Source organism: Thunnus albacares, chromosome 8 (assembly GCF_914725855.1).
Source record: "Thunnus albacares chromosome 8, fThuAlb1.1, whole genome shotgun sequence".
Taxonomy (NCBI): domain Eukaryota; kingdom Metazoa; phylum Chordata; class Actinopteri; order Scombriformes; family Scombridae; genus Thunnus; species Thunnus albacares.
In genome coordinates this window covers 31,130,763-31,156,381 of record NC_058113.1, presented here as the reverse complement: position 1 = coordinate 31,156,381, position 25,619 = coordinate 31,130,763, and the positions used below count along the sequence as shown (strand labels likewise).

General features: G+C 40.3%; 1 protein-coding gene across 4 annotated transcripts in view; it reads left to right on the top strand.

The window, feature by feature from the left end:
• The window catches only part of atg5 (ATG5 autophagy related 5 homolog (S. cerevisiae)), a 43,517-nt gene that overhangs the window by 4,706 nt on the left and 13,192 nt on the right, over positions 1-25,619 (top strand). For 2 of the 4 annotated variants that reach the window (XM_044358403.1, XM_044358405.1), the window contains exons 4-7: positions 63-141; positions 260-422; positions 2,851-2,945; positions 13,654-13,771. In XM_044358403.1, the coding sequence (XP_044214338.1) occupies positions 63-141; positions 260-422; positions 2,851-2,945; positions 13,654-13,771 (455 nt within the window). Of the gene's footprint in view, positions 1-62; positions 142-259; positions 423-2,850; positions 2,946-6,787; positions 7,004-13,653; positions 13,772-16,637; positions 17,027-25,619 lie in introns of those variants that run through there. The other 2 variants (XM_044358404.1, XM_044358406.1) reach the window with 2 other exon arrangements.

Genomic DNA, 25,619 nt, shown 5'->3' with positions numbered 1-25,619 from the left:
GATAGCAGTCTGTCAGGGTTTTCACCAATAACATTATTTCCTATGTGCATTTCCTGGTTCAGGCACTATCCAATAGGAGTTCTGTTTGACTTCCATGCCTCCAACACTGTCTTACCCTGGAGCATCACTGTGCACTTTAAGGTAGGAGACAATTGCATGCACAGGATCCACAACACTTCAGTGTTCAGTGAAATTGGACAAACCCAGCAGCTTCTAATAAGATACTTTTTTTTTTTCTCCTCTTGTGAACGTGCGTCAGAATTTTCCAGAGAGCGACCTGCTGCACTGCTCGTCCAACTCCGTGATCGAGGCTCACTTCATGTCCAGCATCAAGGAGGCCGACGCGCTCAAACACAAGAGCCAAGTCGTCAACGACATGCAGAAGAAAGACCACAAACAGCTGTGGATGGGCCTGCAGAACGGTAAGACACACATACACACACACACACACACACACACACACACACACACACACACACACGTCGACACATTTCAAAGAAAAAAAGACCACAAGCAGCTGTGGATGGGCCTGCAGAACGGTAAGACATGCACACACAGACTCTCACAGACTCTCACACACACTCACATTTCAAAGAAGAAAGACCACAAGCAGCTGCTGCTAAGGGAAGTGACACACAATCATACAGTCACACATTCACTCATTAACACTCTGATGCACACATGTTGTCTCTGCAGCTCATACACCTACACTTACTTGCACACACGCTTACAAAGCTCTTTTTTTTTTTTTTTTTTTTTTAAATCTGATAGCGATCTTTGAAGCCTCCATAACGTCTCCCACCCAAAACACCCACGACACATCTACCCAGGTTTACTTCCTACTGGTAGAAGAAGAAGAAGAAGAGGGGTCACAAAGGGGAGGGGTCACTGTGGGAAGCTTGTGATGTGGGAGCAGGGGGTTTGATGAGGGGAGGGAGGAGGAGGGAGGGGGGTGATGAGATGGATTCCTGAGGTTGAGGTTTGAAGGTCTTTGAAAAGTAAAACCTGACATTTGGTGAGAGATTCCTGGAATCACTGAAGGTCAAGTTGATCAAATAATGGTGATGTAGCTGCTCTCTGAGCCAATCAGAAACAGATAAGTCACCTTGTTGTTAATCTATAATTATAGTGCCCCTCCTCCTTATGAATTAATAATTATCAGCACATGATAACTCTTTATTTTCTGCACCAATCATTTACTTTCCTGAAGCTGAAATGTGCATGAGGCTGCAACTGAGGATTATTTTCATTACTGGTTAATCTGCTGTTTATATAATCAATAAATCCATCAATTGTTTAGTTTATAAAATGAATAATATCAACAGTTTCCTACATGCATGAGTGCCTGAAGTTGTTTTTGGCTTATTATTTAAATAAACTGACATTATACTGTTTGGTGAAGTTTTGGTGAAAACAGTGAAAACGGTGCGTTCACTGCTCTCCTGTTGTGTAACGTCAGCGGTCCAGGCTTCCAACTCGATGATGTCACTAGCGTCTCTAATTTCACTACTTCATAAACTTGCAAATCCTCAAATAATAACGTGCACTACTGGGGTTTTTTTTTTTTTAGGATAAAGACAAAGAAAAATGTTTGGTAACACATGTAACACATATTTTGCTATTTTCATTCTATAAAAGAAATAAAAAGCTGATGTTTGTGAAACTAGACACTTCCTGAAGATGTTTCCTAACAAAAAGCCTTCCAGGGAAGTGAATGTTTTAAACTCCTTTGAACTGACTTTAAGGCTTTTAATGCGAACCAGGTGGAGGAAATGTTGCATTAACAGCAAACAGCAGCGGCATATACAAATTCACGTACGTTTTATTGGACAAATCATGAAATACGGTAATTAATAATGGGCAGAAAAATCCAGACGTGATCCCTTATTTTCTTTATGGGCGTGCATGTGACGCTGAGAACGTTTTGAGCGGGTTCGCAGCACCCAAAAGGCTTCACGCTCATAAACATCAGCTGCTTATCTCGCTTCCACTTTCCCCTGAAACAGAGTCCTCACGTAAAGAGAGCAGAAACAGAGAGAGAAATTTCACATCTTAATCCATTAAAAAAGACAAAAACTTGAATTTAGGACGCAGAGACGAATAGAAGACTGTGTGAACTGCTTTAAAATGTGTCAGGTGTTCATTTGTTTCTATTTTTAACCACCGTATTTCTAACTACAGCAAACAGAGAAGCGGACATGACTTAAATGATGCTAAGCTAATCCAACAGAAGGAGTCGGTCCCCCCTACCTGTTACATATGAAAGTGAGAGACGAAACCTTATCTAAACCAAAACTTTCACATCCAAAAGAGAGATCAGAAACAGAGAGCGAGAAAACAGAGATGGCTCAAACTTTCATCCAGGAGAGAGAGAAAAACAGAAGGTTTTGTATGAAAGCGAGAGGCAAAGAGGAGGATGGGACGGTTTGAAACCAGCACATGCTGGGGTGGGATTGTTTTTGGATGATGAAATCTTTCAACCAAAAAAAAAAAAAAGCTCGAGCTCTTGTGTTAGCAAGGACATTGATGCTCCTCCATCACTGACCTTTGACCTCCGTGTAGAGGGGCAGGAGTGTAGTACAACTCTTTATTCATATTTTAGCACATGCACACATACTTTTATCTGCTGCTGTTTTCCACAACACACACAGATTTTTCACTGCATTACAAACTTTTAAGTGACTTAAAGTTAGCTACAAGGATGTAAAAAACAATGTTGTTGTTGTTGATGCATCTAGAAGAAGGATGATGAACATTTTATTAAAGAAACATGTCTGGTTTCATCATTGCTTGGGATATATTTTGCAGTGTCTTTACGAGTCTCTATGTGTGTTTGTGTGTTTGCTGCAGATAAATTCGACCAGTTCTGGGCCATGAACAGGAAACTGATGGAATATCCCACTGAGGAAGGAGGCTTCAGATACATCCCCTTCAGGATATACCAGGTCTCTCTCTCTCACACACACACACACACACACACACACACACACACACACACGCACAAATAAAAACAACAAACATATTTCTTGAGTCTTTGAACTGTTGAAAGGAAAGTCTCTCCAGACAGCCCAGTAGATGGAGCCAGAGAGCTGCGTTAAAAATCCCTCCGTGTCGGTCTGATGTTGCTTCAGCGTGGAAATCACCTCCACAAACAAACACTGGTGTCTCACAAGCTGGTTCACGCTGCACTTTTAAGTCACCGACCATCAGAGTCACGTTCTGTTTAAAAGGTGCGGTCGGCAGGTGATTAAATTGATTGTTAGATTTGGGGTTTTTTCCTTCTTTTAATGTATAAAAATCCAAATTGAGTTGGCACCCACGTACGACAGTCTAGATATTAAAAAAACCAAACAAAAACCTGTTTCTTCACTTTCACGTCAGCCTTTCATACTGCGTAACTGAAGAGTCTGTGACCTTTTTCCTGACATATTCATCACTGTGTGTCACCGGCAATTATAGTGTCTCTTAGTATCTGAGGTTATAATTAAACCTAATTGTAGAGAAAGTCATAGTTCCTTACATATGATAAAAGCCATACGTGTCTCTTTGACAGCCTGATCAAACCTGCTCATGTGTCATTTCTCTAATTTCCACTGAAATCTTTAGAGAAAGAAAGATTAATATCGTTTATTTGCTTATCAGCGCTGCTTGTAATTTCTCTGTTTTACCGCTGCTTTCTTGTCATCGTGATCTCTGATAAAATACACACTCAGCCTCTTAACTCATAAAGGCCCAAAAAAAAAAAAAAACAACCAAATACCATCTGAGATGCATTTGTTTTTGTTTGGATCCGTGACATTTCCCCAAAGTTTGTGTGAAATTCTGGCGAACTGAGATGAGCTGGTCGAACGCAACTCAGGTCTGGGATCAGGAGGCGTAGGCAGACAAGTGGTCCCCCCCCCCCTCCCTCTTTAGGTTGGATCTTTCCATCAAGCCTTTCCGCAGCAGCTATATCCTGACTCAGGTGAAAATTTCCATCGGAAGACAAGAAAAAAGAAGAAGAAGAAGAAGAAGAAGGGATGAATAAGCGGTCGATCCTCGCCTGGAAAACATTAGCAGGCCACAAACCAGACAGTGGGGAGGAAAAGTGCCATGCTTTGAGTCAAGTGTCGGGGGCCTTTTCTTTTACAGATCAGAGCTGGAAAAAAGTGTAGAGGGTCAGGAATCGGACAGGATGATTCTTGTTTTTTCATGAAAACCTGGCACCGCGAAGGAAATATCTTTAAGCAACTTGTTAAAAACTAATAAAATTAAATGTCATTTATAAGTCCTGAGGAGTCACGTCCAATCCAGCCAATGAAATTAAAGATTCAGAAAACATCTGGGGTTTTTTTTTTTTTTGCTACAAAAACATGTTGACAGTCTGCTTTGAGTCTAGTGGCTGAACATGCGTTTCGCCTTGATCTCAAGTCACAGCAAACAGAAAGGCCCCCTCACTGTTATTGAGTCCTGTGAAAGGGAATTAAAACTTTTTAGGGCCTGTCAAGACGAGTTAAGAAAAAAAAATAATAACAAAACGGAGCAGCGAAACGGATGAGCAAATAATTCTGACATAGTTTGTTTCTTCTTATGAAACAGAAAGACTCGCAGATGTTCAAAAACACAACGGGACTTTGGTGTAATGGTTTAGTTTTGCTAGAGTGAACTTTCTTACCGAGCACATTTTTTCCGTCGTCATATTTGCTGTGACTGCTGGTAATTTCCCACCGTGATGATTTATTATAAAGCCTGTTAAGTTTTTAATCAGACCTACCGGGCTCCACATATGGCTGCATTTACTTTTTTTTTTTTTTTGCACCACACAACGAGGGCGGAGGAACAGCTGTCAATCAAATGTTTTCGCATGAAAATCAAAAAAAAAAAAAAAAAAAACCTCATGAATGCTTTTTGTTTTTGCTTTTACATCTTTATCACGTCAATAAATAAACCATTTTAAACTTTTTTTTTTCGCGTCTGGTGATAAATATGACTCTTTAAAGTGGCAGACTGAAACATGCAGTCCTACCAACACAACACGCCCACTCAGACATGCACTTGTCACAGCCGTAAAAAAAAAAAAAAAAAAAAAAACCTGCTGGCGGGTATAAGAAACCCAGACCGCTCCAGCATTTTGAAAGTTTCCACACTCGTTTATGAGTTGAGTCGGTTTCATGACCGGTTTGTTGGTGCATCAAAGCCTGTTAAAAACCTCATTGTGTGATTTCCAAATACATTTGGTGGCAGAGAGAGAAAATAAGTGTCATTCCTGAAAAGTCTGGATTGTTTTGGAGATGTGTGTGTGTGTGTGTGTGTGTGTGTGTGTGTGTGTGTGGTTTTCATCTTACAAGCTGCTAAATATTTACAACCAAAGAAGGTCTGGAAAGTCTGGAGAAAAAAACGGAAACTAAATCTGATCATTATGTCCTCGAAAATAGAAGTAATGGCAGTTTTTTTTTTTTTGCTGCCACTTCCAACATCTAAAAGTGCCTCGGTGAGTATTATATTATTACTAGTAGGAATGAAAGCCAAATCATGTTATAATAAAGCAGAATGATCCTTTAAATCAAAGATCACATTTGAAAACAAACCGCCAAAAAAAAAAAAAAAAACGGAACTTCACATTTTGTGCAAAATGGGGAAAATGTGTAGAAACCCGTCAGTTTATCTTGTTGCTAAGAGGAAAATCCAGTGTTTTGTTACGCTGAGTTGTTTTGACAAGACCAAACATGACTCGACAAAAAAAAAACCCCGTAAAGAAAAACTCAGAGCTTCAAGTAAAAGAAAGTAGATGTCGGAAGAGATGGAGGGGGGGGGAGAAACGCTGAGAACGAAGCTGTTTGTCGCCCAGAAGTCATCCTGGATGACTATTTTACAGGAGAGCGCCTCATACAGAGGATAAAGATCCCCCACAACCCACAAACACACACACACACACACACACACACACACGCATACACACACATGCTCCGGAGTCCTTCAAAGCCAGATTGTGGTATTTAGTGTAAATAACATGTGCTGTGTTTGATGCAGACAGAATTAATGACAACACTCAGTCCAAATAACAGAGGGCTCATTTCCGTCTGGCCTGCGCTCCTCATGGAGATGAAGACACCTCATAGGCATGGACAACATTTGTGTCTGTGTGTGTGTGTGTGTGTGTGTGTGTGTGTGTGTCTGCCTCATGTCCTGAAGGTTAAAACTGACTTAACCACCTTTCTCGGCCTGTTATAAATCTTAGAGATTCACTCGTAGTATCTATTAATGACTTTTTAATAAACAGGAGCATATGTGCAAGCGTCTTCTCTCTTTCATGCATCCGTCTTTGTCATTTAACATCCACCTGAGCCCTGCAGCTTGTGCTGCTGTTGTTGTTGTTGTTGTTGTGTGTTTGTGTGTATCGGCCCGTCGCGCCCTTGGCTCCGGCCGGCGGCGGGACTTGTTTGGCTGCCAGTGCATCTTCCTGCTCCAGCAGTGACGCCACTCTGTGATTCAAAGAGCCAGAAGGAGGAGGAGGAGGAGGAGGAAGGGGGAGGAGGGTGGGGGAGGAGGGGGAGGAAGGGGTGGGGGGCGACCGTCTCTCGCTGTGCGGAAAGTGAAAATTACTATCCTCCTTTTTTTTTTTTTTTTTTAAAAGACTGCTTACATTGTTGCTCTACAGGTTAACCTCTCTGTTCCCATCCCGTGACTCAGTGCTTACTCACAAAAAAAAAAAAAAGCAGGCAGTCCGCGTCCAGTCCACCTCTGTGTTGTGGTGCTGTTGGAAGATGCCTTGCTTTAAAGAATGCAGGTTTTTTTATTGTCTCCCCAGATCTCTTATAACAGCCGACCACGACGAGGGGGAGGCGGTGGTGACTGCATAGACAATTACAAAACACGGGAATGCTGGAAACATTTTGTGCGTAATCAAGCCAAAGGCAACAGGTGATATGCTTGTTGTACAAGAGAGGAATGTGCCGTGGCGTTTACAGTAATGGTTTCTAGTAGAAGCATGACTGTCAGTGGAAAACCTTTAGTGTTTTACAGTCAGTCTGCTACTAACAAGCAGCTAGAAGAGCTCCATGTTTCAACATAGATGATCTGCATCCTCACGTGGACTCAGATTGAGGTTTAATTTAATAATTAATTCTGTGTCTTTGCTTGGATGTTGCATTAAAGAGTTATTAAACCCAAAAACATTCTCTATCTTATGTCATACAGATGGTTTTAGTTGTATTTGCCTGAGATTTATGCTTATAGAAGGTGAATGAAGTGTTGTTTGTGCTGCTCACAGCTGTAAAAAAACACACAAAAAAAATCCAGCAACGTGTCCCCAATTACTCTGATAACATAATTGATTGATAACTCTATTTTTGTCGTTGTTTTTGCTGTGATTTTTTTTTTTATAGTACAGACACTGATGTCAAAGGTAAATTTCCCACCGAGACAATAAAGTCTATCTTATCTTATGATTCACAGAACGCTCTGTCAACATATTTTCCTCAGCAGAGGAAAAGTAATGTTGTCGAGCTGGAGGCAGAAATGTCAGAGATGATATCTTGAAAAACCTGTGTAGATAAAACCCCAAAACTATCTGCATGGGCTATTTACCATAATAGGCACGTAAGTGAGAAAATATGTTATTTTAAATATTTTGTGTGAACCGAACCATCAAATATCTGGAATGGTCATTAAAAGCAAACTGCTGTTGCGCTCCGGCTGTCGAACTGCAGTCCTGAAAAAAAAAAAATTATATTGATGTTGTTGTTATTCACCAAAAAAGACTTTACAATACTTTACTCACAATATCCTCATGAATGGAAGCAAGCGTAGTGATTAGTTGTGCTTCCATCTATTAAGATTAGACGAACAGGTGAGTATTTAGCTCTGAAATATGGAGATGTTTGAATGGTGGAAGCCCAACAGATCAATCTAGTACATAACACTTGAGTAATAAATAATTTAGAGTTCAATTCGGTGTCCCTTGATGGAGTTTCTCCTCTACAGGTGTTCATTTCAACTCCTGGGCGAAAATGAAGAGCGCTAAAAAAAAACGAGGTTGGAATTTTAATTTACGAATGGAAGGTCTCAGAGTTCAGTGGAAATGCTTTCTCTCTCTCCCATCTCGTTACAGTGGAAACTTATATTGATTGACGGTGCCGTACCTCCCCCCTCCTCCCCTCCCTCACCACCTCCTCTATTGTTTTACCATCACTTAGGCGGATTGAATCCTTCCATCAATTAGGCGACGTCTTGAGTTCCGCTGCTCTTTTCACTCGGCGAGAGCGAGCCATCCCCCTTTTTCACCTGAATCCTAATGACACCTCCTCCCTCTCTTTGTGTCGCCATGTGCCGCTGTGCCAGCTAAGGTGTCACGCCAGCTGAAAAGAAAGTGTCTTCATCCAAGCAGTATCACGCTTCTCTCCCCGGGGGAGGGGGGGCATCAATAGCTCCTTCTTTGTATGGCGACCGGCTCAATTATTCATGGCCGGCTATTTAAAAATGCAATGAAGTAGCTGTCACTTAGCGCACTCTCTCCGCTCTGGCTCCCGACGATGATCCCGCACGAAACGCCACGCTTCCTGTCGGTGACTCAGTCTTTCTGTGTAACCTGAGGATCAGCTTCACGCCTCCGCCGCCACCTTCCTCTTGCTGGTTCGCGCCTGGCTCTGTGGTGTGTAGTTACCGCTCTGTTACTCGATCCCTGTTCTTGCTGGTTTCCTTTTCACAGCTTCATGATTAGGTCCTATTGTGTGTCTCTGTTTGACACCTCAGGTTGGGTATCTGCAGGGAGCGTGTTCCTCTCTGTGACGCCACGGTTTCTCCCATCCTCCGATGTGTTCAGATGAGGGTTTGAATCTCATTTAGCCCCCCCAGTACTGTAAATATCTGTAATAATGGTAGAGCAGTGGTTCTAAATAGGATAAAATAGGATCATTAATAAACTTTTAATGGGATCAGTCAGTATTTCTAAATAAATGCGAGCTAAAACACAAAGAAAATTAGTTATTATGTTTTGTTTTCCACATGTTCCACATTACAGTATATTATTAGAACAGGGTTTATTGCGTTGAACATCAATTTGATAATTGTATGTGATTTTTTTTTCCATGCTGTGATATTTTCTGATAATGGAGAGATAATCTTTTTAGGGCTGAAAGAAATGAAAGAAAAGAAAATTATTATTTTAATTATTGATTAATTTGATGGTTAATTGCTCAACTTATACAATGTCAGGAAATAACATTATTAAAAATATGATTAAAGCTGGAGTGTGAGACTTTTGTCTCCCTCTTCTGGCAGTGAGAGTAATTACAAAAACACTGTTGACGTATGTTTACGTTATCGGCTCCACTGTAGCCTAGCTAGTCGCTACTGTTGCGGCTGTAAAACTGTGGATAAATTGTTTTAAGCGTTGCACAACTCCTGCGAAATGACTCGTTTCACTATCAAAATTTGATCCATTCAGTCTGATAACATTTGGAAAGTCTAGAAGAGCCGCAACATTAAATCTTTTTATTCCCATTCAAGTTAGCAGAGCGCTAACTGGAAGTTAGCAGGCTCGGTCGTCGGAAGTCTCTAGTATACATACTGCGCATGATCTATGGGCAGAGCAGTATGCGTCCATCAGGCTAGTGTGGGAATGTCAATCCTGACACCAGATTAAAAGCTCCGGTATACCATGAAACACAGAGAGATTTATCTGGTGGTGATAGACTTCATCAGCATTGTGTGAACTCATTTGGCAAGGGCTTGAATGTAAAAGTTTCACACTGCAGGTTTAAGTAATGTAATAAAATAATAATAATGAAAGTTCTCAGAGTCCAAGATCAAGTTTTTGAATGCCTGATGTGTCTGAACTGTTGAAACAGCCAACACTTGTTTTTATTGTTATTCTTTTGCTTGACTAATAAATTAATTGCATTGGCACCAAATCTCATTAATATTGTGACATTGATATCGACCATATCGCCCAGCACTAATGACCATCATCCATGTTTTTAGTCAGAGAAGCTAATTAGTGAAATTAGCTGGTGTAGAGTTGAAAAAACGTGCATTCATTCTGGCACGTAGCTAAGCTCTACATGATCAACCAAATAGCATAATAAGTCACCTCCTGACAGCGACTACTGGATGACGTCCAACGCTCGGCGCCCTCTCTCCTACCCCGATGACACGGGTCACCCGGTAACCAGAACCACTGAATTTTTAACTCGACTCTGGAGGTGATAGCGAGACTCTTACTCTTACAAAGAACAGACCTACATGACAAACCAGGACCAGGGTCAGGACTCGGTAAAAGCTTGTTTAACAGTTTGGTAGATTTTACTTTTGTCGGGCACATTGTGAGACCTCAGCAGGAACAGAAGCTCTACTAACGCTAATATTCTTTGACTTAATTGTATTTACTTTTACAAGGTGATGCGTCAAAAAAGTTCACGATATGACTTTCATTAAAAAACCTGTGTGTTAATGGATGATATGGATTGACAGGAAATAATCTGCTGAGCAATGTTTTACTCAGATTTTTGATTGGGACTCAGAAATCACTCAGCAAAATGTGATGATACCTAATACACAGCCTTTGGATTACAAGCTGGAAGGCATGCTTTGCACCAAAGGATTATGGGAGTCAGTGTATTCATAAGAAGATTCTGCAGGTGTAGCCATTTGCTTGGCAGAAAGCACTGCAAACACAGCAATATCCTAAAAAAAATAAGGAGTGTGTAGACCTTTTTAAAGGCCGTGGGACATGCCTTCATGTGCATTTGCAGATGTGGATTTTAGGTATAATGTTAAAAGTCTCCAGTTCAGGTCCAGTGCTCTGTTTCAAACCTGCCTGCCAGCAGTTAGTTGGATCATACAGTCAATTAGTTTTGACATATAGAGCTGCACAGTGTGAGTTGGAAGGTGTGCATTTTGGCTTCTTCACAATCCTGTGTGACCTTCAGTTACCCATCAACATCCCTCCGTGCATAACTCTTGAGTTTGAACTTTTGACACAGGTAAACATCTTCCAATAATCATCTCAATCAACTGATGATTACGCAAATGATGCATGATTTTAAAAAAGATTTGCAGGCAGATGTTAGATCTTTGATATGAATGTCACTTTAGTCAGCTGTGCCTACAGAGCACCAAAAAAAAATCTCAGGAGTCTTCCAACATTTTAAGCAATTTTAACAGCTTGAACTTGATTTTTGAATGGTCAGCCAACCTGAAGTTTATTATGGCATTCAAAATATGTCAAATAATAGGATACAGTCTTTAAATGTGTCTTTCATTTCATTCAATCAGTGACTCTTGTTATTAACTATTCTTTAACAAGTACCATCACTAATGTCTTAAACTGCTTATTTATTTTCCACAGGAAAAGGGTTCGGCTCAGTTTTTCAGACTTAAACAGACACTCAAAATAACAACTGATTATCTTAAATCAAGTGAAGTCAGTTTTATTTATTTAGCCCAATATCTCAAATAACAAATTTATCTCAGATGGCGATCTGCATACAGCACCCTCTAACTTGAGTCAGAATCCACTGCCAGCTCTGGACATGGTTTACTAGATTTTTTTTTTTTATCTGGTGGTAATTTCCCACCGTGCTTCCCGCATCTCTCACTCATGGGATGTTGTGGCTGCAGAGCCGCAAATCACAGCTGAACAGTCATGAGGATGTTTGCTGCTAACGTCACACTTGTTTAGCTGTCCCATCATGACATAGCGAACATTTTAGGTATTTTGCGGTCGCTCTTACTCAGAATGATTTACATTGTGGTCAGCAGTAGGATAAGCCTCAGGTCCTTGATCATTATCATGTTAAGCGACTAATAGTAAGGAGGTCAAAGGTCAGGGCCACATCATTGTGACAAAATGCCTCTGACTGTAAAAGGATCTGGTAGAGAAGAGAGTGGAGAAACAGAAATGAGAGGAATGATGAGAAGCAATTAATTTAAAAAAGATGATATTGCAAAACGGATATGATTAATCTCTGCTCTGCATTTTCCAAACGAGGCTGGAGGGGTAGTTTAATTTGTATCCAGCACACCTTCCCCCCCCCAACATGCAATCTAAAGAGCATGTTGTGTTTTTTTTCAATGAATGCTTTCAATCTTTGAACTCTTGTCCAGTTTTTAGTGTTAGTTTCACTTTGATGGAGATGCAGGATTGCGCACTTAGTTGGAAAACCTTGCACATAAAAAAAACATACCGTTTTGCTGAAGTGTCTTTGAGCAAAACGCTTGAACATTACCGGCACCACAACCTCGGAACTATAGGGCATCAATGGAGAACGCTTCATTTAATATTATGATTATTCTCTTGTTTTCTCCATTTGAGAAACTCAGGGGGAGCCAGATGAGTTTTTAGTTTGTGTAGAAGCTGACGTTTTTGCCAAGCACATACTCAAGCCTCAGTTAATGGCTTCCAGACTCATACTGATCAGTAAAACATGTCAGCGTCACTTGTAACATCTGTTGAAATGTTGCAGATTGCTTAATATCACATTCTGGTCAGTTGGGCTCATCAAAGGATCATGTTCCCGGCTCTCAGCTCAAGCAAGCTGTTCATTCACGTTGCATGTATTTCCGTGCAGAGTGGTGTGGATTGTTCCTGATATCCTAACCCTGTGACTCTGTTCGTCACTTTAAAATTTCCCTTTATGTTACTTCACATGGAACTGGTTCATTTACAGGATCTCATGTCTGCTTTTTCCCTCAATTCCGTTAATTGACGTCACATGTCTGATGAGTAAAAAAATTAAAATCCAAGGTGATGCTATTTTTGGCTTCATGTTTTAATCGGCTGGAAATTTCAGGGCGTCATCTTTTCATGCCCATATTAATGGAAACTCTGGTTTGGGGTGTGATTGGCTCGATTAAATATGTTTGTAAGGATGGAACTGCTACTATTGTTCTCACTAGAAAAACAACATTGGTTGTTTGTTCAAACACTTATGTTTACAGCTTCCTGATTACTAAGAAGCAACTTAACACCCCATCAAAATCTTGTTTTTACTGACTTCCAGTGGTTTAACTTCTCAACTTGTTGCAGTGACGCTCATGACACTGCTGGATGAGGTTACAGGTGCAACAAGGCAGTGATGTATGAAACTTTCTACCAGAGAGGGCAGTGAAAGGCTGGTTGGTTTTCAGCCTGGTGTTACTCTTTACTAATCCTTTCAGTATCCGTAGATGTGGCAGATCAAAAAATACCTAATGTTTTTTTTTTTAAGTCATAACAGTCATATGTGTTTTTGAAGACACTGACACATAATGTCAAATAAAGTTAGGCGCACCATGTCAAAAGATGCTCGTACTTGGAATTGATTTAGGTAGGGAATGATAAACAACCAGTTTCCTGCTCATCTCTTTTGTTTACTTCATCATAAAGCGTTGCAGATTGGCCGGCTGCAAACATGAGCTACTGTGTGTAGTTATAACTGACATTATCTTACCATTCGTGCAGAGATGCTTAAAGCAACTTACAGCAGTTCTTTTTAGTTTAGTTTTGTGAACATTTGAAACATGTTTCAAGTACTTAAAGTACTCATATTGTAATGTTTCTTTTACTGTATAATCTGTCATGTGTTTAATGTTATACACTCGTCCTGAAAGCTGCTTAGCTACATACAGAGTGCAGTGTGTTTTCTATATTTGTGTTTCTGCACAGTTCATTAGTTGTGCTCTAATTCATTACAGACGATGAGCGACAGGCCGTTCATCCAGAAACTGTTTCGTCCCGTTTCACCTGACGGCAACGTACACACGCTTGGCGACCTGCTGAAAGAGATGTACCCAGCTGCTATACCAAATGACGGTAGGTCCTAACACACACACACACGGTAGTGAACAACATAATCTTCAATAACATGTGTTAATCTCCTTCAGTGATCACAGCCAATAATAATGATGTCATCTAGAATAACACTAGTAAAACATCACTCACACAACACTCTCAGTCTTGCCAAACATAACCAGCAGCTAACAGTAAGGAGTACAGTAGCAACCATGTTTTGTTTTTGGTTCCCTTATCAAACATGGACCCTACTGTCTTCCAGAAGTGAGAGAAGAAAAAACAAGCATCTCTCCTCGCTGGTTTATTTTATTTACACAGCCACACGAGGCATGTCAGAGATCCACTCTCTCAGATAATGCGACCGATGAGGGAGCACGAAGAGGGAAAATAGTGGCAGTCGCCAGAACAAGTGAACAAAGATCTGGGGGGGTGGGGGGGGGGGGGGGGGGGGTAGGGTGGGGTGGGAGGAGAGGGAGATGATCGACAGATAGAGAGTGAAGAGGGATGAAAAAGAAAAGAGAATGAGTGCAATTTGGGATGGGATGTACAGTCACAGTAGGCTTCAACAGGAAGACGTGAAGAGAGCTGCAGTCTAAACAGGTAGATGGAGAATGTGTACCTGCTCTTAGATCTGTCTCTGACACGTCTGCCGGTATCCAAGTACAACACAATGTACCCTAACCCTAAACCTAACCCCTAACCCCTAACCCCTAACCCCAACCCTGAACCTAACCCCTAACCCTAACCCCTAATCCTTACCCCAACCCCAACCCCTAACCCTAACCCTGAACCTAACCCTAATCCCTAACCCCTAACCCCAACCCTGAACCTAACCCCAATCCTTACCCCAACCTCAACCCCTAACCCCTAACCATAAACCTAAACCTAACCCCTAATCCTAACCCTGAACCTAACCCTAATCCCTAACCCCTAATCCCTAACCCCAACCCTAAACCTAACCCCTAACTCTAACCCCTAATCCTAACCCTGAACCTAACCCTAATCCCTAACCCCTAACCCCAACCCTGAACCTAACCCCAATCCTTACCCCAACCTCAACCCCTAACCCCTAACCATAAACCTAAACCTAACCCCTAATCCTAACCCTGAACCTAACCCTAATCCCTAACCCCTAACCCCAACCCTGAACCTAACCCCTAATCCTTACCCCAACCCCAACCCCTAATCCTTACCCCAACCCCAACCCCTAACCCTAACCACTAACCTCAACCCCTAACCCCTAACCATAAACCTAAACCTAACCCTAACCCCAACCCCTAACCCTAAACCTAATCAGGGTTCCTATTTCCTGTTTCAAATTCTTTATTGTATTGCTCCTGATGGCCATTGGTGTGTGAGTGTGTGTGTGAATGGCTGAATGTTGACATGTAGCGTAAAGCGCTTTGAGTGGTCGATCGACTAGAGAAGCGCTATATAAATGCAGTTTATACAAACAGCATAAAACCGCAAAAGAACAAACCCAGAGAATAAAGAAATGAAAAAATTTCATTCATAAATGCAACAAAATAAACAACAATAAGAGAATGAACAGAACAATGCAGCACCAATCAGATGACAAAGACCATATTTAAAATATCCTTCAACTTCTAAATAAGTAATGCAAAGCAAACATTTTTTTTCCATACACAGGTGTATTTAAATAGACTGTGGTGTTGTGGAAAAATACACAAAACTGAGACTATATTTTTTTAGGGCAGACATCAAAGTCCATATAAGACATCAAAATTGTTACTCAACAAGAAGACGACCTTTTACGGTTACTTTAACTACTTCACTGGCGACGGCCGTGTTTGCACATCACTTCATGCACAATAAATCACAATCTTCACAATAAAAACTCCCACTTCCTCCCAATACATGATAACATGCACAAACAGGCAGTTATGTGACCAACTGGATACAATGTAAACAGTACCAAAACATCATAAGCATGCGTGTATATGTATTGCTATGTATTAATACCTGGAACTTAACAAATATCACAAAATACAGAAGGGGACTTGGTGCAAAATATCCCCTATCAAAAGCACAAAACAACACGCAACACAAGGTAACACTGTCAATATCAGCAAACTGTAGAATATTTGCTAATATACTCTATGTATACTATATATTATCCATGTCAGCATACATATAAAGAGTAGGCCAAACTTTTTAATATGTAAACACATGGACAGCAGATTTGACATATAAGCCTTGTGTGCTGTTGTGGCATACAGTTGAGTTGCAGCTGTGGCGGAGGTGTGGTGATAATGAAAGAAGAGATGAGAGGAAAGACAGAAGGGGGCGAATGGCAGTCTAAACAGGCAGTGTCTGCAGAGGAGGAGAGAGGAAGTAGATAAGGAGACAACAATAGTGTGTTGGGACAGAGGACCCGCAGGAGACTCACCTGCACCGAGGAGACACAGCCATTAACACCCCCCTCCCTCCCACCCACCCACCCACCCACCCCCGTCTGTCTGCGTACCTTTCTGTCTCACATTCACTTTCATTCTGTCTCCGTCGCCCTCCTGACATTTATATCTCACATTCACTTTCATATAATCCAGAGGTCCTTTAGAAAAATCTGAAAAGTTCTTAACTGAATTTAAAGTCTTATGTAACATTACAAATCTCTTAAATGCTGTTAGATCAGGATAACCCAGTATGCATCAGTTTTGTCCCAGTTCCATATGACACACCACGGACACACATACAGTTCCATTCATACTTTCTTTGGAAGTCTGTGGGCTCAGACCCGTTCCACATGTGCTCACTAGTGAACATGATTTCAGCGTGATAACTTTCCAGTCTGTGAATATTACAAACTGTCATGCAATGTTTTTCTGATGAACCTCTAAAAACAATACTGTTTTACTCCAAACAGACTTGCTGGATTGCATTTCATTGCCTCATAGGCACTTAAAATGAAACGCCAACGCAGCCCCTTGTATTGCTGTAAACAGTGCTGCTTTCAGTCTGAATGCAGCTGAGGAGTTCCTGTATGTTGCTGAACAACAAGTTGAAAAAGAAAAGCGACGGCTTAATGATAACAGGAATACAGTATATGCTGTGGCTAGGTATGCCTGGCTCTCCTGGAAGTGCCTGGTCTCCCGGCTCGAGTGTGTCATCACACTCGATCCGGGAGACCAACACTGTGCAGCCTAAAATGTTTGATCAAATTTAATGTGCAACGTGGCTTCCAGCTAGTGAGCCTCCCACATGTATTGCACTTTTTGTTTTCTTAAATAAAGTAAAGCCACAATTTTGAGCGTTCACCGTGGTCCATCTTTCACTACTGATGTGACGTTAGCCATGCATGTTCATATGTAAACAAATCAACAATCTGTTGTGTTGATGCATGATGTGGACAAGTTCTTGCACATATGTAGCATTTGTTTACAATAATCTGAAATGCAGAATTTTTTAATGTGTACCCAGTTCTTGACATTTTGAATTTGGTTCTAATTTGGAACTGGTTTTTTGGTTCCCAACCTTAATGGTAAGTGCATTAACAGGAGGAATGATTACAGCAAGAAAAACCTATTTCAGTGTTCATTTGGCCACATGACTATTGTTTTAAGCACTAACTGTTGCTTTTGCTGCTTCAAATTAAAATCGTCTGTTGGCAGATATTATCTGGTGTAATTAAATAACGTTAATGAAGTTATTTGCCAAAAGGCCAAAATGAAACCCTCTCTGGTAAATGTTCTGCCTGCAAGCTGGTGTACTCACTACACAGCCAAAGATCATTTGTGAGATAGAAGAAGCTCTACTCTTCAATATCACTCTATTTGTAGTTTGAGAATTTGCATTAATAGAAACGTGTGTAGAATAAATGTGGTTGTGGCCATTTTTTTTTTATAGGCAAGGCTGACAGTAAAAACATCTTTCTTCCACCAGGAACTCCCCATCAATCCATCCCTTGTAAAAGTCTCTGTCATGGTTTCACTGCCTTTAGTTTGTAGATTTGAAACCTGCCAAGTACATCTTTGCTTTTGGCTTAAGGCAGCATGAAATAGAGCCATCAGCTGATATCACTGAACAATAGCAGCTGCCAAATCCTACGATGTCATTGAGATATTCTCTTCACTTTCTCAAGGGCGTTTTTTTTGACACTAATCCACTTTAACCAGTTGTTATAATCCATCTAATTTGGATGATAGCTTTTGCCAGATTTTAAGGCCTGCTTAAAATTTGCGTGACTGTTAGGTGGAGACAAAGATATCCTCTTACTGTCTCTTCCTCTTTTCCTGTTTCTTTCTGTCTCTATAGTTTTCCTGATCTAAGACTCTTTTTTTTTTTCCCTCTTTGATCCTCTATCTCTCTCTCAGGTGTAGTCTTCAACATCTTCCCAGTCTACCGTAGATGTCTTTCATGTCTTTGACGTTAAATCTCTGCTTTTCACTGCTCTCCTCCCTCCCAGGGGAGTCTGCCAGCCTGCCTGGCTGATCAAGGTGAAAGTGGCCCTTTTGTGTCTTGTCGTTTGTTTAGTTTCCACCTCTTCCTCGGCTGGTAGATGAGTCGGCTGATAGCCGGGGATTATGGCGGCGTGTTTGGATTAGAGAGTCCGGGACGTGTGTTCAGGGACTGGGCGGGGCGGTGATGGTGGTGGGGTTTGCTGGTAGTATTGTTCAGGAGTTCAGAGGCCTTTTTTTTTTTTTTTTTTTCTTTTTCTGTCAGGACCCTAACATCAGAAAAAGAAAATCTGGGGTGCTCCACTTCTCTGTGATCTTTCAAACATCAAATAACAAGGTTTTTCAAACAATCCTCCTCCCTGTTATGTCTGAGAGAGGATCGGTGTTGACCCCTGCGGGACCCAGAAACCAGTCGCAGCAAACAAATGGGGGTGGCATGAATTAAAGGAAAAAAGACAAGGGGATTCCCGAACCATTCTCAAGCAATGGCAGAAAAGTCTGTGTTATAGTGTGACTGTCGTTCCCCCCCAAGATGCAGGAAAGAAACCCAAAACAACATGTTACTGGAACCAGCGGTCAGCATTGATGTCTGATGAAGCTGTAATTTGTTTTGCCAACCAGGTGTGTTATTGAGCAAGATTTTGGCAGGAATTTGGCCTAGGTTTGCTGCACAAATCACAGCCTAAAGGGTGATGCTGCCCACACATGACACACATGTATTAACACATAGTTCTCGTAAGCCATGCTTTCTTTGTTTTCTTTTCAGGTTTTATCGTAGGTGAGCCCAATCGTGAAAAAAACCCCACATTCATTGTTCAGAGGAAAGCCCCCACCCCATCTTAACCCCCCCCACAACCCCACCCTGACCCCTCCCTCCTCTTTGAGAGTGGCAAATCCACGCAAAAGGTACTTTAAGCATCTAACCTCCCCACTTCCCTCCTCCTCCCACGCACCCCATCCTCCCCGCCCCCCCCCCGCCCCCCCCATCGTAGTCGCATCTGTGGTACAGCCCACTTGCTATTGGCAGGCTTCCCCATACAGGCTGTATCAGGAGCCAATGCTGCTAGAGCTCTTCAAATGGGTCGGCTCACTTAAGAGACTCAAGGGGGAAGTGGAGGTTTCGGTGGCTGTTTTGATACAGTTGATAGTGGGTTATGGTTCATGTGCGCGGGCGTGTGAGATGTGCACCATTCAGGGGAATTCAGAATGGCTCGAAAGCCTGCTCGATGACTCTGCCTTGTTGATAAAAATGTGGTCAGAATAGTTCTTTTGCTTTCTAATTCTCTCCGTGCAACTTTACTGTAAAATGGCTGCGAAGCCTGTGAACGTCTCGGCTAGAATTCACGGAGACATGTGGGTAAAGATTTTGATTTTCTGGTACACTTTCAAATTTATGGAAAGTTTGGAAAACATTTTGATGTCCTCTCTAACACTATGCTATCATAAGATCTTGTCATTTGTCTTATGATGGGCTTGGATCAGTTTAAAAAGTCAAGTGAATTTTACTGTTTTAGCCCAAAACCAATTGGTTTTTCTGTGTAGATCGTTCAACACTCCCTATCTTCAGATCCTTGGTTCAGAAAGTGAGAAAAGCCCACAAAGAATAGTAAGGTAGGGCTGGGTATGAAACCTTTTGATACTGACTAAAAAATGTCTGTTGCACCAGGTATCAAAACTGCCAAGTACCAAAAGGAGGCATTGAATGTCTGGTCAGATTTGTAATCTTGTTTACTCATTCTTTGATCAAATGGTTCCTGATTTAAATCAAGAAATTGCAAATTTGAGACTATTTTTATTTAGTTTCTCCAATTTTAAGTTCTTGTACAACTGCTTGTGTTTATACAACATTTAACATTTGAGAACTCTGGCTTCTTTTGTCAAAAGTCAAAGGTTTTTAGAGAAAATGGTACTGAAACTCAGGTATAATGAAAAAGTAACGCACACCAAGGGTTTTAGTGAGGTGTTAATCACTGGAGGTAGACTTGAGAGTAGGAAAAAAGTGTCACTTTGGCTCCATATGTATTTCTCTTTCATTTAGGTGATGTTTCGGCCCCCAGGCCTTCTTCAAGATCAACATTAATAGTAGGACACAGGCACTGGTTATGTAGGCCACATTCTAGTAACACATCTGATGGTGATAAGAAAATCATGTTCCACCATTAGTGTCAGGAATTTCTAATAGATAAACAGAAAGTTCTAGATGAACATCATGAACAATTTAAGCTAAATATCCAATAAATAGAGGTCTATATTCAATCCATGAGGTGACAGGGTTCTAACACGGTGGATCCAATAGTGTTCCCTCCTGGAGAGTAAAACATCCAAGTTACCTCTTCTTCGGAGTAGTGATACCTTCTCAATACCAATATATCTTAGAGAGGAAACAGGATGATTAAATTCTATTGGATGCTCTTGGATAATTCATGTTTTTGCATCTAATAATGCTTCTACGTTCGTCAATGCCAGTTTTCAGTGTTCTACTCATCGTTCCAACATATGACCTACCACAAGGGCAAGTGATAAGACTCCTTTTATAGGGATCTCTATGCCTGTGTGAGGATGTTTAAAACTGTTACAACGGTAAGGATAATTACACTGACTACAACAACCACAGCGATGGTTGACCTCAGGGAAAGGTGCTGAAGTAGCTTGGGCTGGTACTGATTGAAGAGGAGGTAAATATGAGTGCACCAAGTGGTCTCACAGGTGTGTGTGTATATATATATATATATATGTATATATATATATATATATATATATATAGAGAGAGAGAGAGAGAGAGAATTTTATTATTCCCTATCCCTATTATCTGTTCTGAACACTTAGAATACTCTGTTAAAAATATTATACGGTCATTTGATTTCACTGTAAGTTTATTTTGTAAGAGATCAGACATAGATCTGTCTTTTATTTTAGTGGCAGCATCATTTTGGACAGTTTTCTTGTATCTTCTTTGTTGAAAGTTGTTTTTCATTTCACTCGTGTTCCTGTCAAAATCATCAGTTTTCTGGAAAATTCATTTTCGTCTGCAAAACTGACTGAAAGGGAGACTATTTTTTTTTTAACAGTGAAGGATGAGCAGAGTCTGCCCGTAGTGCATTCCTAGCAGTAGGTTGTCTGTACAGATCTGTATACAAGTCATTAGTCTCTCTAATGATCCCTAAATCTAGGAAAGTGATGCGTTTGTAGTCATAATTCATAGTAAAAGACAGAAATTCAGTATACACACATACCTCAGTTCATTCAAACATGACCCTTTAAACAAACAAAACAGATCATCCAAGTACCTCTTCCTTAAGAATATATTCTCCTAGATGCCATGATCAGAGTAAATAAACTGCAAGTTAGAAAATAAGGGTGAAAAGGAACGACCCATAGGTAGCCCACGTTTCAGAATATAAAAGGTATCTTGGAACATCTAATCCAACTTAAAGACAGTACCTTCAATACCTCCATCATGTGGTATGGATGTATACATAGAATTCACATCAAAGGACACTAAATAAAGTTCCTCCTTGTCTAAGAGCGGGTCGATGGATGCTATAATGTGTACTGTCTGTCCCCTGTCCTTTGTAAAGAAAGGAAGATTTTCAGCAAATGTTCTGATAAAGTAATCTAGAAAGGTAGAAAAATTCGGGGTAAGAGAGCCAATACTGGAAACAATGAGTTGTCCTGGAGGATGTTCAAGATTTTTATGTATTTTTGGTGATGTATAAAAAAGTAAGATTGATGATAGGGCGTTCAACTTCAACAAAGTCATATTGTTTCCTAGAAATCTCACCGTTCTGTAAAAGACTCTCAGTGGTTACATGAACCATATTCTTAAAAGACTGAGTTGACTGAGTTCACTGTAAAAGATATCATCAGAAAGTTGTCTGAGACAGTCATTAACGTAGTCAGCTTTATTCATGACCACAGAACCACAGTGACCTTTGTCTGCATAATTTATGATAATAGATTCATCTGACTCTGAGTCTTTAAGGACATCCTCTGTTTTTATAAGATATATGACTCTGTTCATTTTTAAAAAGTTTGTCAACATCTTGTTCTACTAGTCTACAGTTTGTCTCATTAGAGTAACTACGGTTAGAGGAAGGTACAAACACACTCTTGCCTCTAAACCGTGTTCTTGTTTCCATTAGGTCATGTAAAACTAGGTGGTTGAGAGCATTCGTTTTCTAGTTGCTCTGAGGCAGATCTATTTTGATAAAGATGGTGCTACTGTATACCTTTTATTACTCTAATCATGGCTTCAAGGAGAATATATTCTTATGGCAGAGATACTTGGAAGATGTGTTTTGTTTGTTTAAAGGGTCCAAGACCCAGCTAGAATAATTTTTTACATACATCAACTCATGTTCTAAATTTCTGTCTTTTACTATGGATTATGACTACAAACACATCAGTTTTCTAGATTTATGGATCATTAGAGAGAATAATTACTTGTATCCAGATCTGTTTAGAAAACCTATTGCTTGAAATACTTTGCTAAGAGCAGACTCTGATCATCCCTTACTGTTAAAAAAAAAAAAAAAAGTCTCCCTTTCAGTCAGTTTTGCAGATGAAAATGAATTTTCCAGAAAACTGATGATTTTGACAGGAACACGAGTGAAATGAAAAACAACTTTCAACAAAAAGGATATAGGAAGTCTGTCCAAAATGATGCTGCCACTAAAATAAAAGACAGATCTATGTCTGATCTCTTACAAAATAAACCTACAGTGAAATCAAATGATCCTATGATGTTTACAACAGAGTATTCTAAGTGTTCAGAACAGATAAAGCGAATAATAACAAAACACTGGCATATACTTGAATCTGATCACCTTCATGGTATATGAAAGGGGTAAAAACCTGAGAGACCACCTGGTACACTCATATTTACCTCCTCTTCAATCAGCACCAACCCAAGCTACTTCAGCACCTTTCCCTGAGGTCAACCATCGCTGTAGTTGTTGTAGTCAGTGTAATTATCCTTACCGTTGTAACAGTTTTAAACATCCTCACACAGGTATAGAGATCCCTATAAAAGGAGTCTTATCACTTGCCCTTGTGGTAGGTCATATGTTGGAACGACGAGTAGAAGACTGAAAATGGGCATTGACGAACGTAGAAGCATTATTAGATGCAAAAACATGAATTATCCAAGAGCATCCAATAGAATTTAATCATCCTGTTTCCTCTCTAAGATATATTGGTATTGAGAAGGTATCACTCCTCCCAAGAGGAGGTAACTTGGATGTTTTACTCTCCAGGAGGGAACACTATTGGATCCACGGTGTTAGAACCCTGTCACCTCATGGATTGAATATTTATTGGATATTTAGATTAAATTGTTCATGATGTCCATCTAGAACTGAGGCTTAACTTTTTCTGTATATCAATTAGAAATTCCTGACACTGTTTGTTAAGAGTTTTGATTCGCTGAAGGCCTCTTGATTGTTTTTCTCACCCTAATGGTGGAACATGATTATCTTATCACCATCAGATGTGTTACTAGAATGTGGCCTACATAACCAGTGCCTGTGTCCTACTATTAATGTTGATCTTGAAGAAGGCCTGGGGGCCGAAAGGTCTTCTATAAAAAAGAGATATACATATGGAGCCAGAGTGTGCGACTCTTTTTTCCTACTCTCAAGTCTACCTCCAGTGATTAACACCTCACTAAAACCCTTGGTGTGCGTTACTTTTTCATTATACCTGAGTTTCAGTACCATTTTCTCTAAAAACCTTTGACTTTTGACAAAAGAAGCCAGAGTTCTCAAATGTTAAATGTTGTATAAACACAAGCAGTTGTACAAGAACTTAAAATTGGAGAAACTAAATAAAAATAGTCTCAAATTTGCAATTTCTTGATTTAAATCAGGAACCATTTGATCAAAGAATGAGTAAACATTATTACGAATCTGACCAGACATTCAATGCCTCCTTTTGGTACTTGGCAGTTTTGATACTTGGTGCAACATGATTTATCTAATCACCATCAGATGTGTTACTAGGATGTGGCCAACATAACATACCAATGCCTGTGTCCTACTATTAATGTTGATCTTGAAGAAGGCCTGGGGGCCGAAACGTCACCTAAATAAAAGAGAAATGCATATGGAGCCAAAGTGTGTGACACTTTTTTTCCTACTCACTGAAACGCAGGTATTATATCACACTAAATACCTAACTCAAGTTCTAGGATATTAGGTAAATAATAAGTAAACTTTAATATAAAGGACATTAAGTATAATATCAAGTAAGGATTATGTGTCATACGTTTCCAGCACAGTGTAACAGCCAAACTGCTTACGTAATTGTTTTCTTTCACACATGTTTGAATGACAAATGATGACAAATTATTTACTCCCTAAATGGAAAAATACACCAGAGGATTAGACAATAATGGTGCATCACCAACTGTAGCTTTCTCTCACACATATTTAACCACTTTAAAATTAGCATCTTGTGTGTTTAAAAATACTGGAAGTGGGTTACTTAAAGTACAGCCTACATTTATATGTAACTTCTGAAACATTTTATTTCTGTATCTACAGTTGGTACTATATCTTGAGAGTGTACTTCCGAGTGTTTTCTTTTGTGGTTTTTTTTCAAGTGTTCTGTACTATTTTGGAGAATCTACTGTATGCGGACAGAGGTGTTTCGCTGTAGAGAGTTGTGGGCAACTTTTCACAGGAATTAGATAACTTGTCATCATCCCCAGCATCAACAAAATAGTGATGATCGCATACGGTTTTCAACCAGCGATAACATAGGTGCGGAGGCGTGCAGAATGTCGCTGCATGCAAAATCTGACTTGCAAAATGTTGCAGAAATACACCTTTTAAAATCAGAGCAGCTTTGCTTGCATCACCCACACTTGTCAGTATGACTACCTTCATTGAAACTACTGTGTGTGTGTGGCTGTGTTTTTGTTTTGGTCGACTCGACTATTGCCGAAATAATGAGGCGCTCTATCCATTATTTGATTTACTGAAATGACCATTTTGATAACTCATTATGTGTTCTTAATTGAAGTAAAAAGGCCAAACATTTGCCGGTTTCAGCTTTCCTTTGTTTTATATAATTGTGGATTGAATATATTTGGAGTTTGAACTGTTGATTGGACAAAACAAGCCATTTGAAAATGTCATCTTGCACTCTATGAAATTGTTATGTACATTTTTACTGTTTTTTTTACATCTTTTAGCAGTGTTTCCCCTAGGTTGACTAGTTTGGCCTGATGGGTGGGGTTGGGGGTGGGGAGCATTCTCTGTTAAGCATTGTAGGGCTAGGCTAACCCATTGTTGCTAACTTTAAGCTAACCCCCTTCACTTTTCCTGCAGTTGGGGAAACAACAGACGAGACATTTCTTGGTCTTGAGAAGCCGCAGCATTTATTAACTGACATACTGTCATCTGTACTGCACATTCACTGCCAGACTGGCAGCACAACACAACACAAAC